Source organism: Ambystoma mexicanum, chromosome 6p (genome assembly GCF_040938575.1).
Source record: "Ambystoma mexicanum isolate Mex_15411 chromosome 6p, UKY_AmexF1_1, whole genome shotgun sequence".
NCBI classification, from domain to species: domain Eukaryota; kingdom Metazoa; phylum Chordata; class Amphibia; order Caudata; family Ambystomatidae; genus Ambystoma; species Ambystoma mexicanum.
Genome location: NC_090935.1, coordinates 62,489,336 through 62,507,466, shown reverse-complemented (window position 1 = coordinate 62,507,466; position 18,131 = coordinate 62,489,336). Strand labels below are relative to the sequence as shown.

Below are 18,131 nucleotides of genomic sequence, written 5' to 3'. Positions count from 1 at the left end.
ATCAGGGAGGAGAGTGTCAAAGCTTGTGACAGAGCTGGCCATGAACCATGTCTCAGTAATACCAAGGACATCAAGGTCTAGTTCTTCAACGAGGTGGCAGATGTCAGAGGAGTGTTTGACGGCAGAGTGAGAGTTGAGAGTGGCAATCTAAACCTTCCGGGGAGGGGTACAGATCAGAGGTATGCCCTGCGGAGGAGGAGGAGGAGGAGGAGGAGGAGGAGGAGGAGGAGGAGGAGGAGGAGGAGGAGGAGACAGCAGGAGATGAGAGGAAATTGATGAGGCGAGTGAAGCGCATATCAAAGAGGAGATTGGCCTGATGGCCTTGGACCATGATAGGGCCATTTAGGTAGACATTAATGATGACTTTAGAGGAGTCGAAGGAAGCCATGTGAACTTCCCAGCGAGTGCCACCATTAATGGGAGAGGAGTAGATGGGGCAGAGGACAGAGACCATATGAGGAGTCCATAGATCTGGTGAAGGAACGACAAAGAGGATGTCGGTAAGGGTCTGTCTGGCGGAAGCATTGGAGTAGGTGTTGGCGATAGGAAGACCAGGGTTAGGGGCCAAGATATCCTTTTTGAACTTCTTCCTACCAGACTTAGTGAGAAGGGAACGATAGTCAATGGAGAAGCAGTTGGAAAAGATAGGAGAAACAGAAAGCGCCATTGGGGTGAAAGTGAAGAGAGGATGGAGATACTGGGGGGGACTAAGGCAGGTAGGTGTGGGACAAAAGAGTGGTGAGGTCACTGGGCTGGCAAGTTACAAAGAAACAGTATGCAAGCAAAATACAGAGAATTTCGCAATGGACAGCAAGATTTGACTTTTAGCATAAAGCAAAAACAGCAAGATTTGACTTTTTCAATCTTAGAATCGGATGTTGACAAAGGGTTTTAGGAAGCACTGCGCAGCAGGATGACATGGGAGTAACAAGCAGAAAGAACAGTGTCAAAGGCAGTAGGAGTGAGTCCATAAGGAGGGATCTAACCCATAGTTCTGGAGGTGGCCAAGTCAAGGCAGTCCGGATTTCTTAGAGGAGTGAGGTGGCAGCATCATTGTGGTTAAGGTGCAGGGAGAACCCCCCCCCCCCTTGCAGGGCTTCTCTAGTTGAGGCGAATTTGGAGCTTCAGCACTGCAGCAGAGCTTCGCCGGGCAAACCAACGGTCCAGGTGTTGCAACAGGCGTCTCTTCCAAATTCTTCTTCGGATTCCTTCGTCCAGTGGTCAACTCTGCCTTCCAAGCCAAAAGACCTCGCCTTTTATGCAGGTTTGTCCCATTCATTTGCAGCTTAGCTGTCAATCACACAGCAGGGTGGCTGTCCTCGAAGGCCAGCTGGCCAATCACCTTTGGGTGCGTTCCTATAACAAAGGGGATTAAGCACAGGGAGTTACGGGCACCATCCTCACTACCTGCCTCTGCCAGACACTCTGGAGCCAGAGGTGGGCTTCACCTGTGAATCCCGCCATAGACAAAACGAGCAAAGGGACCAAACCTGGTTTAGTGCACAGAGTAATTCTCAAGAAGGACATTTCCAACAAGAAATTGCGAAAAAAGAACGAGCAGGACCATTTTGACAAAATGGGCACCCATGGATGCCTTAGTGCAGCTGCGAACACAGCCCACGGTAAAAACAATCAATGGTAGTAAAAAGTAAACCACTTCCACCAGCCATTAATTGTAGAAAGGGTAACATAAACATGTTACATGAGAAACTAGACAAAGGGGATACTAAGTATCCCCTCCAGCACCCTGTTGTAAGATAGTCTGTGCTGGGTCTAGAAAGTTACAAATGTAAGTAAAGTCAATTTCACTTCACTGCTCTTGGAAAGAGTATTTATCCAAGAGAAGGGATCTAAACCTTTGGGGAAATCTAAAAGACTTCCCTGTGCCACTGCACTGAAGGTGCTGTGTCACAATGTAAAAAGATGATTTCTATGGAGTTTGTGAGACAACAAAACCAAAATAAACAGAGTCCACATTACAGAACAATACATGAGAGAGTGGGGAAAAAGGTCTCAATCTCTCCAGGATAAAAATGAGAAGTCCTAAAGTCCAGCAAAAGAGCTTGTGGTCCCCAAGGTAGAAGAGAATTCTCCCTAATAATGCACAGCCTAGCTGTCACTCACAGAGCAGGGTGTCTGTCCTGCAAGGACAGCCAGCCAGCCAATCAGCCCTGAGTGTATTCAGGTTTTCACTGGAGACTAAGGATAGGGGAGTTTCGGGCCACCTTGTCCACTTACTGACCTGCCAGACAAACTGGAGCAAGAGGCGGGTTTCGGTACTGATGCCCGCCGAAGGCAAAATGAACAAAGGATTCATACCTGGTTTGGCGCGCAGAGTAAAACCCAAGATAGACCTCACAAACAAGAAATGGTGAAAAAAAGAAGACTGGGCCGTTTTGACACAACGGTCATCCCTGGGTGCTATACTGCAGCTGAGGATTGAACCTGCGGTAGAAAAACACAATAGTAGGAAAATTACACCACTGCCACCAGCCATTTAAAGTCGTGAGGGTAACATGAGAAAGTAGGAAAAGGGGCTACTAGGTAACCCCCCAGCGCTCCACATAAGATGGGCTGTGCTGGACCTGCAAAGAGAAAAGGTAAGTAAAGTCAATTTCACTTTGCTATTCTTGGCCACTGTAGTTCACCCAAGAAAAGGTATTGAAACCTTAGGAGAAATCCAAAGGACTTCTCTGAGACATTGTACTGAAGGTGGGCTGTGTGTCGCCATACAAAAGGTACATGCCTATGAAGTTTGTCAGACTCCAAAAACAAGGGAAACACATAATTCAAATCAGATCAAAACACATGAGTGAGAAAAGGGGCTTACTGTCCCTTTAGGTGGTACATTGGTTTTGAACTGATATTTGCTGGGAAAGATTTTTATCTACACTTCATTGGGAGATTTAAAAGTGCTCAGATGCTCTGAGAACCTGTTAACCTTTTTCCTTTCTCTAACCTTTTTTTTTTTACCGAGCCTCAGAAATGACCAAGTACAAAAGTGATATACAAATGCCAATACTGTCCTAGTTAGTGAAGTCACCTCGGGATGTAGGAAGCGTCTATGAAGCATCTCTAAAGAGTATCTACTTGCTTGACTTGATTCTGAGATCTGTAACTTCCTTCTTTTGTGAATCAATACAGTTAAACCGCCAATATTACTTTTGAGTACACAGTTCAGGGCTAGTAAGTCACCCATACTTTTCAGGTGGGCATTCAGCTACTCATGGAAAGGTAAGAAGAACATAATAAACTATTTTAGAAGTGCACTAAGCAATTCAGGGAAAGCATAACCCAATTACAGTTGAAGAAGAGCAACAGCTTGTTGGGCATGAATTGATGCAGTAACCCTGTGGGAGACTACACCCTTGTCCTCTTGCTATTAGGTAACCCACCTATTGGTATAGGTCTGTACTACACAAGTTGGTAGTATGACTGAGCAGCCAGACTTATCTCAAGGGGGGGTAAATGTGAGCTGTAGCATCATAAATCCACAAATACAAGTGTCCAAATAACACACTCAAAGTTTTCTAGTAAAATAATTATTTATTTAACAGTCAGTTTTAAATTAGCATTCTTTAAAAAGGGCAATGTGCAACAATCAAAATACACTTCAAAATACTTCAAAGATAGACTTGTAATAGTGTTGGTCTAATCAAGTGATTCTGTAACTGAATAACACTGTTTTGACCAATTGGGTCTGCTGCCCTTGAACTACTTCAGGTATTCCAAAAGTCTAACTACTTTGTTTATACTGTCCAAGAATAACTTTATGCCACTCTGAATGTATTACATTAGGTTTGACTCCCTTTGAACTGCTTATTGCTTTTCTTAATAAGGTTATACTTTGGTTTGTATCCCTTAAGTATTGAGTTGGTTTTTATAATTGTGTTTATGACTTATGTGATAGTACTTACTTGCCCAAGATACATTTTGGCCTACTTGTATTTAGAATAAACTGTTACGTTTACAATACCTGGTATCAGTGTTTCTTTTAACCATATGTATACTACAATGTCTTTGTACTGATTCTACAACCGTCTCTCTCTCCTAAAATCAGCCTGGCTGTTCTGTCTACGCTACCCTGAACTCGGGTGTTACATCCTTGTACTAAGATTGTAGTCTTGTACTGCCTCGGATATGGTTTAATTAAGCCCTTAGCTGGACTTTAGAAAAACTGTCATAACAGCCCCTATCACTTCCATTATAAAGTGTGTGAAGAACTTTGATTTGCAATCCCTGTTGAAAAGGCCCTCCAAAAGATAGGAAAAGTACTTTACTCACCTGTAAAACCCTTTTTGAAAGTATTTTGGACCAATCTTCACATCCACAGGAACATTTCTCTAACTTTTTCTAGCAAAAGTACTTGTGAACCTTTTGGGCGCAAGGCCCCATTCGGTTTAGGTTTGGACTTCTAAAGTTAGGCCTTCTGTTCCTGTGGACTTAACTACTTACTTTTTCCTTCCAGGTATTGGGGTAAATTGCATGCATTGTATTGGCTAACTATGACTGAATACATGTTTTATCATTAGTAGTATTATAATTGTTCTTTTATAACATGCTTAATGCTAGAGATTGGTTTCTAAGCGCAGGATTGCGGTTCAAATCTGTGTTGCACTGTGTTGTCGTAACATTACCTGCTTGATTAATTTTCAGAGTGTGTTTTTTGGGCCTATAAGAAATTTAGTATCGTTCTACTTACTACGTGTAATCCTTGTATGTTCACTGTGTGGGCTCATTGTGGGCGCCCAACCCCACTCACCTCTCCTGAGACTTAACATTGACCACTCTTCATGCTACCCTAATTGTCTATTCAGTTCATGTTTATCTGCAAAATGGTCCGTCTGGGAAAGCAAAACGTTAGTTACTTGTTACCGCGCTATTCCAGCATTGATCTCTTTCATGCAGTCGATTTACATGGAATCTGCTTTCCTCCCCATGGAGCCTAATGGTGTATTTACGAATATGAAGATGGTTTCCAGGGTGAAGGTTGCATCCCATCCGCTCATTGGGTAGGACAAAAAAGACATCCTGGGTTATTCTCCAAATGCTCTTATAAGCCTACGGTCAAATGTACAACGCTCTTTGAATAATTAGGATTACCAGCCTGGCAAATGGGAATATCAAAAAGGTAATTTCTTTATCCTAGGATATGGTAGAAAAGCATTTGCACATTTGGGAGGGAAATTCCAGATATCATTGGATGCTTGAACAGGCAGTACTTGCCCATCTGGCAGAAAACAGTGAAGATGTCTATCAAAGACTCAGCATTCCTGAACCAAAGGGATATGCAGGACGGGAGAGTGTTGCAAACAGTTTTCCACACAGTTTTTCTCCCCAAATATCAGTTCTGTTTGTTTTGTAAAACTGAAATGTCCTGGTGTCCACAGTGAAAAGCCTTGTCTTGCCCACCTCACTGTACACAAGTCGTATGATGCTGTCAGAAACAGACATATTGATATACTGCTCAGAATGTCTTGGGTCATAAGAAATCATGTGACTCTGCAACAACTGAAATGCTGAAGCGGCGTTTTACCACGTCTGTACTTTTCTTTCATCCTTTGTGTCATCCAATGAACATGAATTCGGTCTAGTCTCGTTCCTGTTACTTTGCGTTAAGTATTTTAATCCTCTTTATTTTGTAATAAGGTGGGAGTGAAGTCCCCTGCCAGCTTCATGGACCAGCTCGGAAGCTTTCGTGCATGGCAGATTTCCTGCCATACCTCCCACTGCAAGTTCCACATGATGAGGAGGCGCTGAAAGAGAGGCTTTCTTCTCCCATTGCAGGTAAATACAATGTAGTAATACACAAAGCCGTTGTCTTATGAGTTAGGGACGTTTGGGCCGATTGTTCTGTTATTGGTTCTGTTGGAGAAGGAGTTTTGAAGCTGTGTAGACTGGTGTTAGGACAGTTTTTCTAAAGTCGAACTAAGGGCTTCTTAAAACCACACATCTGAGGCAGTACATAAGCTCCACTCTCAGGCTTATCTTAGGAGGGAGAGAGGACTGTAGCTTGGTACATAGAATGTGTAGCATACATATGGTCCAAAGAAACACTGAAACACTATGTACTGTACTAATAAAGGGTATGTTTCAATACAAGTAGACCAAGATAATTATTGGGTAAGTAAGTACTATAACATCTAAACACAATCATAAAAACCAACTCAATACCTATGGTATGCAAACTAAGGTCTAACCTTATTTAGAGGAGCAAGAAGCAAGTCAAGGAGAGTCAAACCTATGGTTATACATTCAGGATAGTAATATACTATTCTTGTGGAATAAGACCAGGTTAGATACACTTTTAGAATGCAGTCAGTATTTCAAAGATAGTTGACCCTGTCCGTCATGCAGTGACACTCGGTTATGAAATCTCATAATAAACCAACCCTCTTACAAGTATACTCCTTGCAACATTACTTTTTAGAACTCTGTTCCGAGCTAATAAAACAACTCCTACTTTCGGGGGGGGGGGGCCCTCAAAGCTACTCAATGATAAAGTACGAACATTTAACAACTATTTTAGATTGTCCTAAGCAATGTAGGGAAAGCAAAACCCAATTACACTTTAAGAAAGACGCAATGTATTTCAAGGTAAGTAATTGACCTATTGGCACATAACTTTCTTTTATCTAATAGTTAAATATACCCATTATACTTTAAGAAGTGTACAATACAGTTTCTAAGGAAAGTACAAACTTTATGAAACTATTTTAGAATAGCACCAAAGCAATTCAGGAAAGCACAACCCAGGGTTACAAGTTTAGAAGAGCTGCAGCTTTTCAAGGTGAGTAAGGCCTATATACATTTAGGAGGAGCTACCAGCAACTCGGATGGCAAGCGTTAACTCAGACTGTTTAAGATCTGTATAAAGCAGGCCAGGGAAAGCAACACTCAATGTTACACTTTAAGAATGGCACAAGGTTATTCAAGGCAACTAAAACCCTATTGGTAAGCTTTTACACTCATTCAGTTAAGCAGTGATAACAGTACCAACACATATTACTTTTCAGAATGGCGGAAACACCATTTGAAGTTAGTAAAGCAGCGTATATACTTTCTAAAGGAACAACCAGCAACTTAAAGGTAAGCACAAACTTAATGACACTTTGTAACTTCTTTCAAAGAGATACAGTTACCACACTAATTCTTTCAGCAAGTAAGTACTCTTATGCGTGTTATACTTTTCAAGACAGAATCCTTTTCTTATCCAGTCCTTCCCTTGTCTATAGCATGAGTTCTCTGAGGCAGAAGAGTGTCCCTAGTGGTCTAGCTGCCAGCTATAGGCAAGTTGAGATGGGGTTTCTGTTGCAGGAAAGTCAAGGTTCCATAGGAAATCTTCTTTAAACACTTCTTTAAACAAGTAAGTATTCACTTTCAAAGTTAGTGTTCAGGGACTTCTGAGAAGGCTCCCTATATGTGTTCGAACATTAGGCCTGGGCAGGTGGTATGGGCAAAGTACCAACCACACAACAGCCTCACAGGATGCACACAGGACTTCAGGTAAGCACTACCCAAGCCCACACAATAATTTAGGAGAAAAGAGCTTCAGTGGATGCCTTCAGGATGCAGCAGTACAGGACCCTGTCCCTAGATTCTTGGTCTGGAGACGAAAGAACTAGGCACTGGATGGAAACTTGTAGCAACAGTCGTCAGAGGAGGCTTCCAGCAAATATTTCTTCTGATTCTCATGGCTTTGTGGATTTGGTGCCTTTTTACAGCATTTAGATGGAGAACAAATATTGCGGTCAGATTCTCTCCACTCTCTGTCCTGCACTCTGGTGAGGGGACTTCGGGGATTCAAATCGTGTCTTTGGAGATCCAGCTGGAGGCCCCCACAGATTCGGATTTTGGAAGACCCTGCACAACACAAAGGCTCGAGATATTGGGGCATTGCAGCCCAGCAAGGTCGCAGCACATTGTGGAATGTCTCAAAATACAGGTCTCCTTGGGACAAGTGGATCCCACCAGCCTCTGGGTAGGAGTCGCACCCGGGACCCCCAGGTCGATTAAAAGAAAGGGTTACATCACGCTCCGGTTACAAAGCAGGCTTTGCGGTCGCTGGAAATCCCTACAGACATACTTTCCTTGTCTTCCTCTTCGGTTTCAGCTCCAGTGGACGACATGTTAGCAGATTTCAGTTTCAGAGTCTTTAGCAGGAACTACAGCAGTTTTATACTCCCCCTTCCCCCCACCCCCCCCCTCCTCACTTCTTGCCTTCTCAGACACCCTGGAGCCGGGTTGAGAAATAGAAAGGATTCCCACTGAAGACAAAACTTCCACTAAAGTCGTTAATGCCTAGAATGGCAGGGGAAAACCTCAGAAACAACAAGCATACTTAGAAATGGTGAAAATGAATGAGACCTCCATTCTGCTAGAATGGCGGCCCATCAGTGCATTACCGAGGCTGAATTAACAGCCTGCGAGTAATAAGACTAAAGGGTCACTAAGTAAAACCACTTCCATCAGCCATTCCAGTAAACTCGCAATTGTAACAAAAATGCTACAGGTAAGTAAGCAAGTGGATACATTGTATCCCCCAGCACTCCCCATATGGTGGGGTTTGCTGATCACTATATAAAATCACTCTTTACCCCTTTGGAACAGTAGTTCACCCAAGTAAGTTAAAGGGAAATTAACAGGGAAGCCTGAATAGGCAACCCAGCCTAAGCCCAAAAGTTATAGGGAACTGTAACTCCAACCACACACACTAAAAAGAGTAAACAACTAGGTGAGAGAGGAAAACAATTCCCCTTCCCCTAGGAACAAGGGAAAATAATCCGCAAGTCCAAGCAAAAAGTTCTGGGGTCGCCACGGGTCAGGAAGATTTATCACAAATATGAAAATTCTACCCAGCAACTAGCTGCATGATAGGATATATAATCAATCACGTCTGTATTTCCAGCCTCATTTCCTACCTGGCCCATGAGGACTGTCTCTACTTTGCTCCTTCATAGAATGGAAGGTGGAACCCATCCTGCTGCTCATGACTCCTCTGCTTAGCCTCAACATTCAATCGTTTTTTCTTTGCTTAGCGACAGTGTCTGTAATTCCAAGCATGCATTGCTCTGTGTTTTTTTTTTTTTTTGCTTTTCTCCAGCATAGGGTCTGGCATGGATTCACATGCTCATGAATATTCCCCGTCAGGCTGGAATCCTCGGTAAAAGAAAAAACAGGTTTACGTTCACTTATAAACTGTTTTCTCCTATAAACCAATGAAGGAGCTCTGGGTCATACTGCCCTCTTCCTAAGCCCCTCCTCTGGCAGCCATCTTCAGATTTTTCCTGCACGTCCAAGTGTTGGCAGTCCTTGTGTTTCGCTCTTAAAGCTTTCTGCATTTTTTACGTGTTTTTGCTAGGTGGGGCAGACCTGGGAAATCTGTTCATGGAGGACAAGTATTCCCAATGCCTCCTATTGTCTTCACCCGACGCACAAGGAAGAGGATTGTGAGATCTGTCGTGGCTTTACCAAGCGTACCATCAAGGATCGGCACAACAGACTGGCAGAGTGGCTCAAAGCCTAGGCCTCTACCCAATGTGGTTCCCAGGGGCATGACGAACCCGGATCCCGCCGGTCGGAGTGGGCTTCCAAGTCCTTTGAGGTTGCTCCAGCCGCGTGGGCCCACGACAATGCAAAGCACTGCAAGTATGTTCTGTCGGGGTCGCCGCGCACGTGGGTCCTGCGAAGAGCAGCGCGTGCTAATCTTCTCCCACGGCCTCCGTCTCCAGCCACCGCTCCAGTTCTTCATCGAAGAGGAAGTCCTCTACCCTGGGGAAGCTGCGGCAGAGACCAGAGTAGGACAAGCCTCAGGATAAGGTGGCCGACCTGCCTGTCAAGGCCCAGGTGGTCCAGGCTAAAACGCCATCTACTATCGATCGGTTTGTGGCCGCCCTTTTGAAAGGCTAAAGGGGCTGACAAATGGCGACCAGGGTGGCTTTTCCTCCCAGGTGGCAGGCTTCGGACAAGTCACTGGAAAAGACCCCGGAAAAGAGGATGCTGTCCCTAAGCCCGAAACTGATCCCTCAGGACACAAAGAAGGGGGTGAGGGGGAGAGTGGAGGTTCTCCAGGGCACGGATAGTTCTTCTGACGAGGAGGACATAGTTTCTGTCCACACGGTCCAGGAGGGCGTTGGGGATGACTGGAACGTCGAGGAGGTGGTAGGCGCCGGAGGGGGCGATGACTACGCAGGCAGGGACCTACTCCCCCAACACCTCCCAGAGATTTGTCGCAAGAAATTCTTTCGACTCTCCACACGCTCGTGTTGTAGATACAGAAAAAGGATGCTGACTGCACCACTGGCACTGGCCCCTACACCACCTTTCCAGCTGCTGCACGCACCTAGGGATACAGGGACGGGCACGGCGACGACAGACACCGACATCTGCCTGCCCCCAACGGATTCTCTGCCGGATGAAGTGGGCTCATTCCACGCCATGGTCGCACGCACGTTGGAACTCTTCCAGATCACGCCGGAGGAGACAAAGGAGGGCTTCCTTTATCAACGCTGGGAGGCAAAAAGGAAGTCTATACTGGCGGTGCCTCTCCTGGACGACGTATGGGATGAGGGCCTGGCACTGCTGAAAAACCCCATCTCAGCCCCCGCAAAGAGGGACTGCCTGGAGAAGAAATACTGGATGCCGGAGTCTGCACCCCCCCCCAGTGTCTGCAGTCACAGCCATGGCGGGACTCGGTGGTCTCGGGGGCGGCGCGGAAGATGTCATCCAACCCATCGTCCTCGGCCTGTTGGATGCTGTGGGTAGGAAGGTCATCTGCTCGGCGGCTATGATGGTCAAGGCGGCAAACGCTTTTGCGTTCCTGACCTGGTATGACCGGGAGTTATGGTACAAGATGGCCCCGCTACTGGATTTCCTCCCTGGGGACAAACGAGTTGAGGCGATGGAAAACCTTCAGGGGGGTGAGGTGGCGTCAGACCACACAGTCGGCTCTGAACATTGCGGACACTGGGTTCCGCCAGATGGGGAACGGGGTCTGCCTCCGTTGATGTGGCTGGTTGAAGGCCACTAACTTTAGGCAGGAAGTCCAGACGAGGGTGCTGGATATGCTGTTCGGTGACAGTCTGTTTGGAAAGGCTGTAGATCAATCTCTTCAGGCCATCAAGCCCAACATTGAGACGGCCCATGCCCTGGACACGCTGCAACAGCACTGAAGTGGGCAGATCATCGAAAGGTTTCGGTGGAAGATCGTCCTCTTACCGCCAACCCTCCTGTTCAATGACCCAGGAAGCTTACAGGGGCTGTTCCAAGGCCTTTGGAGGTGGGTGCCGTCGTCCTCAAGGCTCCCAAGGTTGCGCGCTGGCCTCCAAGCAGGACTGAACCGGCCAAGATGTCGGGCCCCCACCCCGGTGGGAGGCCAGCTGGTGAACTTCATCAGTGTGTGGGAAATCCTCTCCCCCCGATCGATGGGTGCTGGACGCTGTCGCCCACGGACACACTTTGGAGTTTCAGCAAAGTGTCCGCGGATACCACCGGTGGACCGGCAGGAACAACACATCCCTCAGCTGCAGCTGGAGGTCCAGGCCAGGTTAAAAAAGGGGGCGATAGAGCTGGTTCCAAAGCGGCTCTGGAGTTTACTCCAGATACTTCTTGGTAACAAAGAAGACAGGGGGCTGGAGGCCCATTCTCGATCTACGACGACTGAACTACATTAAGTCCCACAAAAATACAGGTTGCTCACACTGCAGCATGTGCTCGGTCAACTGGAGCGGGGAAGACTTCCTGTCCTTGCTGCATCTAGAGGATGCGTACTTCCACGTCCCCATTCACGGAAAACGTAAGTTCCTGTGCTTCGTCATACAGGGGAAACACTACCAGTTCAAGGCACTCCCTTTCTGTCTCAAGTCGGCGCCCAGAGTCTTTACGTAGTGCCTGGCTCCGGTGGCAGCCCAACTGCACCTACAGGGAATTCATGTGTACCCATACCTCGACGACTGGCTCATCTGGGCCAAGGCAATGGACATCGCCGTCGATCAAACAGAGAAGACCGTCCGGCCGCTGACGGATTTGGGGTTCTCTGTGAACTATCCAAAGTCCTGCTTGATTCAATCGCTGGACGGGCTGTTCCTGGGGTCCAGGCTCAACACGGTATCCTGAATAGTGGCCATTTTGGGCAATGTGCAATGGCTGTTAGCACTGAAGATCGCCCGGTGAGGACCATCAAGTCGCTGCTTGACATGATGTTGTTGTGCATCTACTTGATCAGGCTCTGCAGGTTGCAGATGCGACCGCTCCAGGAATTCCTGGACGCCTAATGTATCCAGGTGTCCGGAAGCTTCAAGGACCGAATTGTGCTCTACGTGGAGTTCCGCCCAGCAATAAGGTGGTGGGGTGTGCGCTCCAACATTGCCCGGGGGCACAGACTTCCAGAGCCCCCATACCAGTAGACGGTCACCACAGACGCTTCCTGTGGCAACGGGAGGAGGAGGAGCTACTGGACCTGCAAGCAGTGTTTTGGGCCCTCAAATCATTCCCTCTGTCCCTCAAGGGCAAAGTGGTGAGGGGCTTCAAGGACAATACCACCACAATGTTTTACATCAGGAAGCAGGGAGGCACCAGATCACTGGCACTCTACAGAGAAGCACAGGAGTTGTGGCACTGGACTGTCGCCCAGGGGATGTTTCTTATTCCATTTCACCTAACTGGAGTCAAAAAAACACTGTCTCCGACTGTCCCGGCAGGGAGCTGCGCTCTTGTCACGAGTGGGAACAACATCAAGTGGACAACCTTTTCCTCAGGTGGGATAGAACCCAGATCGATCTATTTGCGACGGCGGCGAACACCAAGTTCTGGTGATTCGCCAGCAGGTTCCATCAGCCGGGGAGTATGGGGGCACATTCTCATTCCCGTGGGAAGGTCTGTTCCTGTATGTATTCCTGCCATTGCTGTTGCTGCTACTACGAGTAATCGGTCAACTCAAACGGTGCTGGTACAAGATGATACTCGTCGCTCTGGCGTGGTCGAGGCACATTTGGTACCTGGACCACCTCAGCCTTTCGATGTCCCCTGCAGTCAATCTACCAGTGGTCGCGGATCTGCTCGCCAGAGAAGGAGGCGCAATCATGCACCACGACCCAGGATTGCTGAACCTGAAGGCCTAGCTCCTGCAGCTTTAGAGTTCTGTGGTTAGGAGCTGCCGGTGGACTGCAGGGAGGTCCTAACCAGGGCCAGAGCATCAGCGACTCTTAAGTCATACGTGCACAAGTGGAAGTGGATTGCAACTTGGTGCCAGTCACAGAAGATCAACCCACTGAGGGCCACGGCCCCTCAAAACATTCCGTACTTGTTGTCTTTGGCTAAGGCAGGGCTGGCGCATGCCTCCATCAAAGTGCATCTGGCGGCTATCTCCCGCTACACCAGGTTGCGTTGACGGTAGGCTCTTTGGTCTCAAGTACCTTTCGTGGAAGACTGCCTCGTGGCTATCACCTTTGCCAGGAGAGTCGGTGTGATCCAGGCCCTGTCCTGCAAGCGACCTTATCTGACTTTCCACAATACAAGGGTCGTGCTGTGGATGCACCCCTCCTTCATGCCGAACGTGCCGTCGGAATTCCATCTCCATGAACCTTTGGTGTTGCCTGTGTTTTTTTCTGATGCCTTAGTCGCCGGCTGAAAGGACTCTGCACTTGTTGGATGTGGCACATGCTCTGAAGTTCTGTGTGGCCCGCACAGAGGTTTAGGAAGACATCTCAACTTTTTGTGAACTTTGGGCCTGTGAACCATGGGAAGGCCTTGTCCAAGGCTTTCATCTCAGGTGGCTCTACGGCTGCATCTTTCATTGTCACCGGTTGGCCAACTGACCGCTGCCTGGCCGTCCATGAGCCCATTCTACTAAAGTGATTGCTGCAACGACGACATTCCTGTCTGGTGTGCCCCTGTTGGACATCTGCAGGGCTGCTATGTGGAGGTCTACGCACACCTTCATGAAATTGTACCGCTTCAACAGGGATTCAGGAGAGTAGTACAGGGTCGGCCAAGCAGTGCTGCGCAACCTCTTCTCTTGAAGGTGAGCCTGGTGAGGAGATGAGAGTAATTGCTTCTGTTGAGCCTTGCCACCTCCCGTGGTTGTGTATGTACGTACTGCTATGTATTCTTTATTCATGAACATGTGAAACCATGCCAGACCCCCATGCTGGAGAAGGAACAAGTTACCTGTAACTGTTCTCCAGCATGGTTCTGGCATGGATTCACATGCAAACCTTCCCTCCTTGCCCCTCTGTGGCTCTTCATGGTCCTACTACCACTTTACGTGCTACCAAATCTGAAGATGGCTGCCAGAGGAGGGACTTAGGGAGAGGGCAGTCATTGGCAGGTGGCAGTATGGCCCAGAGCTCAGTGATTGGTTATAGGAGAAAGACAGTTTATAAGTGAAAGTGAAACTGTTTTTTCTTTTACCAAGGATACCCGGCCTGACGAGCGGGAATATTCAAGAGCATGTGAATCCATGCCAGACCCGTGCTGGAGAACAACAGTTGTAAGTAACTTGTTTGTTTTTAGTTTGCTCTTGTACACTCTCTGAGAAACCAAAGGGTGTCTCACCCGCTAGTCCTCAGGGACTTGTCATCCTGGTGTCCAGAACATGCCCATCATTTTTGGATACAGTTTCTGGGGTGGACCAGGCGGGAGGATCCATCTGGGTGATGGGGTCTTCAGGGAGTGGGGGTGAGACATGGTATTCCCCCCCCCCCTTTTTGTTCCTCTACCCCATCCTATTTTGTAGGATTCGCCAAGATCCAAACTGCTCCTGCCCCCTTTTTACACAAACACTGGGCCGAGGAAGAGGGTGACTGAGAGTAACAAGACTAACTCTCATAGAAAAGTACTGGACACGTACAGTTAATCGGGTAAGGCGAAGTCGGGCACTTGACTTCAAGTGCATACACCTGATACCAATTATCTCTCCTCACACAAGTTAAAAAAAAGCAACACCTGAAGACACTGAGCAAGACGGAACACGAGTACGAGCAGGACTTCCGGGGCAAAGGCAAACCTACTAGATTGGAGCAGAGCGACAGACCAAGGGATGAGAGTAGCGGGATCGAAAACGCCAATAGTTGCCTCCTGGAGGTCGTTGCCTCCGACAGGTTGCGAAAGACACGTGGAGAAGGCCCGATCCCACAAGTGAAGACTGAATTGTGTTTCAAGGATGCAAGCGACCCTCCCCGGTGAATGGCAGAGTTGGGGTGTTAGACAAGATTGTATGCAGTACCCTTTGGGTGCGCTACAATAACCTTGACCTCCTGGCAATGGAGACCCAACCTTTGGTATAAGTCTGAGCTACACAGGTTGGTAATGTGGCTCAGCAGCCAGACTTATCTCAAGAGCGGTCAATTTAAGCAGTAATGTTGTGACGAGTTTCACAGTAGCAGTTATTCAAGTAAACACTAACACTCAAGGTTTCTTGATAAAACGATTATTAATTTATTTCACAGTCCGTTATATAAGCCTTCTTCAGGAGGGAGCAAAACATGTAACAATTAAAATATACTTCAGAACACACTCTTAGTTTCTCTAAATCAGATGATAGCCATTGGGAATGGCACACACACACTCCCTACACCCTCAGGTGACTTAAATAGCACTGTGGACATTGATTTATCACTGGTACATTTAGAGCAATTCTGAGTTTGGTGCACAGGTTAGATGGGGAAATAAAACAAAGGTTAACAAATAATACATAAACGGGTAAGTACTTTTGAAACCTTCCAATGTCCAGTAAATTAACCCTTTCCTGGAGAAAAGATAAAGCACAGAGTCAGTGGTAAGAAGAGCCACTCAGGGCGCCAGGACAGCCAATGTTAATTGCACAATGCCTAGGGGAGCTGAAGATCTTCGTTGTAGGTAGGTAAAAAGTCTTGCACAAAGTTTTTTGGAAATGTTGGTAGAAAATAGAACACCTGAAGGGCCACAAGCTGAGAGGCTTTTGAGGGGCAAAGCTATAGCAACTCTAGAAGGTAACCAAGACGGGTCTCAATTTATAGTACCTCTGGTTAGAAGAAATGGTTCAAACTTGCTTCTGTTCATGTACAGCTCTGCAGATCCTGTTGTTCCTGAGCCTCAGTGATGGGGACAAGGGGGAGGACGTCTGGGGACTCCTGCTCTGCAATGGGAAGGTCCGCAGCAGCAATGGGCAAACTTCGGCAAACTTCAATTCAGCGGTCCTTTGCTTTTTCACCTCCTCGCGTCTGACAGCAAATAGCAACACTGTGGTTCTCGAATACCACTCTGGACCTTCCTCGCGTCTGGAGTCCAGTGCTCTGTTGAGGTGGCTCAGGCTTGGTCAGTCCTGCATCAGGGAAGTCTGGAGGATCTTTCTAGTGCTCGGGTCGGCCTTAAAAGCAATGCACACAATTTGGTGTTCTTCTCCCTGGCACTTTGGTTCCAGAAGCAGCAGCATTGGAAGTACGGCCAGCTCCGAGAGGATGTCCAGGTGGACTTACTTTGGTGTTGACTGGTCCCACCAACTCAAGGAGAGAAGTCGTCCTTGCAGTGCTTCTCTAGTCGAGGCGAATTTGGAGCTTCAGCAGAGCAGCAGGGCTTCACTGTGCAAACCAACGGTCCAGGAGTTGCAGCAGGCGTCTCTTCCAAGTTCTTCTTCTGATTCCTTAGAAAGCCTCGCCTTTTATGCAGGTTTCTCCCATTCATTCCAGCCTAGCTGTCAATCACAAACCAGGGTGGCTGTCCTTGACGGACAGCCAGCTGGCCAATCACCTTTTGGTGCATTCCTGAAACCAAGGGGATTAAGCACAGGGATTTCGGGCACCTCTCACTTCCTGCCCCTCCCAGACATACTGGAGCCAGAGGCCGGCTTCACTCGTGAATCTTGCCAAAGACAAAACGAACAAAGAAACTAAACCTGGTTGGGCGCGCAGAGTAAATCTCAAGAAGGACCTTTCCAACAAGAAATGGCGAAAAAAGACCGGGGCCATTTTGACAAAATGGGCACCCAGGGGTGCTTTATGCAGCTAAAAACACAGCCCGCAGTAAAAACACACAATGGTAGTTAAAAGTAAACCACTGCCACCAGCCATTAATTGTAGAAAGGGTAACATAAAATGTTACATGAGAAGCTAGATAAAGGGGATACTAAGTAAACCCTCCAGCACACTATTGTAAGATAGTGTGTTGGGTCTAGGAAGTTAAAAAATGTAAGCAAAGTCAATTTCACTTCACTTCTCTTGGAAACAGTAGTTTCACCAAGAGAAGGTATTTAAATCTTTGGGAAATCTAAGAGACTTCCCTGTGCCACTGCACTGAAGGTGCTGTGTGTGTCGCAATGTAAAGATGATGCCTATGGAGTTTGTCAGACTCCAAAGTTAAAAGAAACAAGATGCCAAATCACAATAAAATTACATGAGGGTGAGAAAAAGGGCTCCCTCTCTCCAGGTTAGAAATTAAAAGTCCTGAAGTCCAGCAAAAGTGCTGGGGGTATCTAAGGTAGAAGGGAATTAGCACATTTCTGAGAATTCTTCCTAACATGGGGGGGGTTACATTGCAAGTGAAGGCTGCATGCATGTGCCTGAGACGCGAAGAAAGGCAGACCTGTGAATGAACTTTGAAGTAGTCAAAAGACAGCTGTGGAATCAGTGATACCGAGTAACTGAGTGGTCCAGTGAAAGGAAGTAACCCACTCAAAAGTCTCTGTGAAAGGTGCATTGTTTTGAACGATAAAGCGATTGAAGTGCAAAAACAAAGTAAGCCAAATGACCTCCTAGAGAAGGGGAGAGTGGAAGTTGAATTTTGAATTATAAGTCGAAGTGGTCCTGCAGACATCTGTAAAGATGGTCACGCACGTTCAAAAGTCTTAGACAACCAAATGTGGTCTGAGCATGGCTGAGGGAGACCCGAAGTGTAATAAGCGTGGCAAGGGAGCCCCTTTGCATTTTTTTGTTGAACTATGTGCTGAAGAGGTATAAGCCTGACAGAGGCTCGGGAGGATAGCTCAGGGGCAACGTGCTCGCCTTGGAAGCAAGACGACATGGAGCAACACAGGTTCGATCCCCAGGTCCGCGCTTAGAAACCTCTGGGTATTAAGCGCGTTATAAATAACCAATTACAATTATAGAGGGGGACCCTTGTGCACTGTGTGTGAATAGGTCTGAGTCCGATAGAGGGGG

At 47.2% G+C, this 18,131-nt stretch overlaps 1 protein-coding gene across 2 annotated transcripts in view; it reads left to right on the top strand.

Moving 5' to 3' along the window:
* Positions 1 to 18,131, top strand: part of TAF1C (TATA-box binding protein associated factor, RNA polymerase I subunit C) — a 273,406-nt gene that overhangs the window by 216,264 nt on the left and 39,011 nt on the right. For both annotated transcript variants that reach the window (XM_069626742.1, XM_069626741.1), the window contains one exon: positions 5,650 to 5,787. In XM_069626742.1, the coding sequence (XP_069482843.1) occupies positions 5,650 to 5,787 (138 nt within the window). The remainder of the gene's footprint in view (positions 1 to 5,649; positions 5,788 to 18,131) is intronic.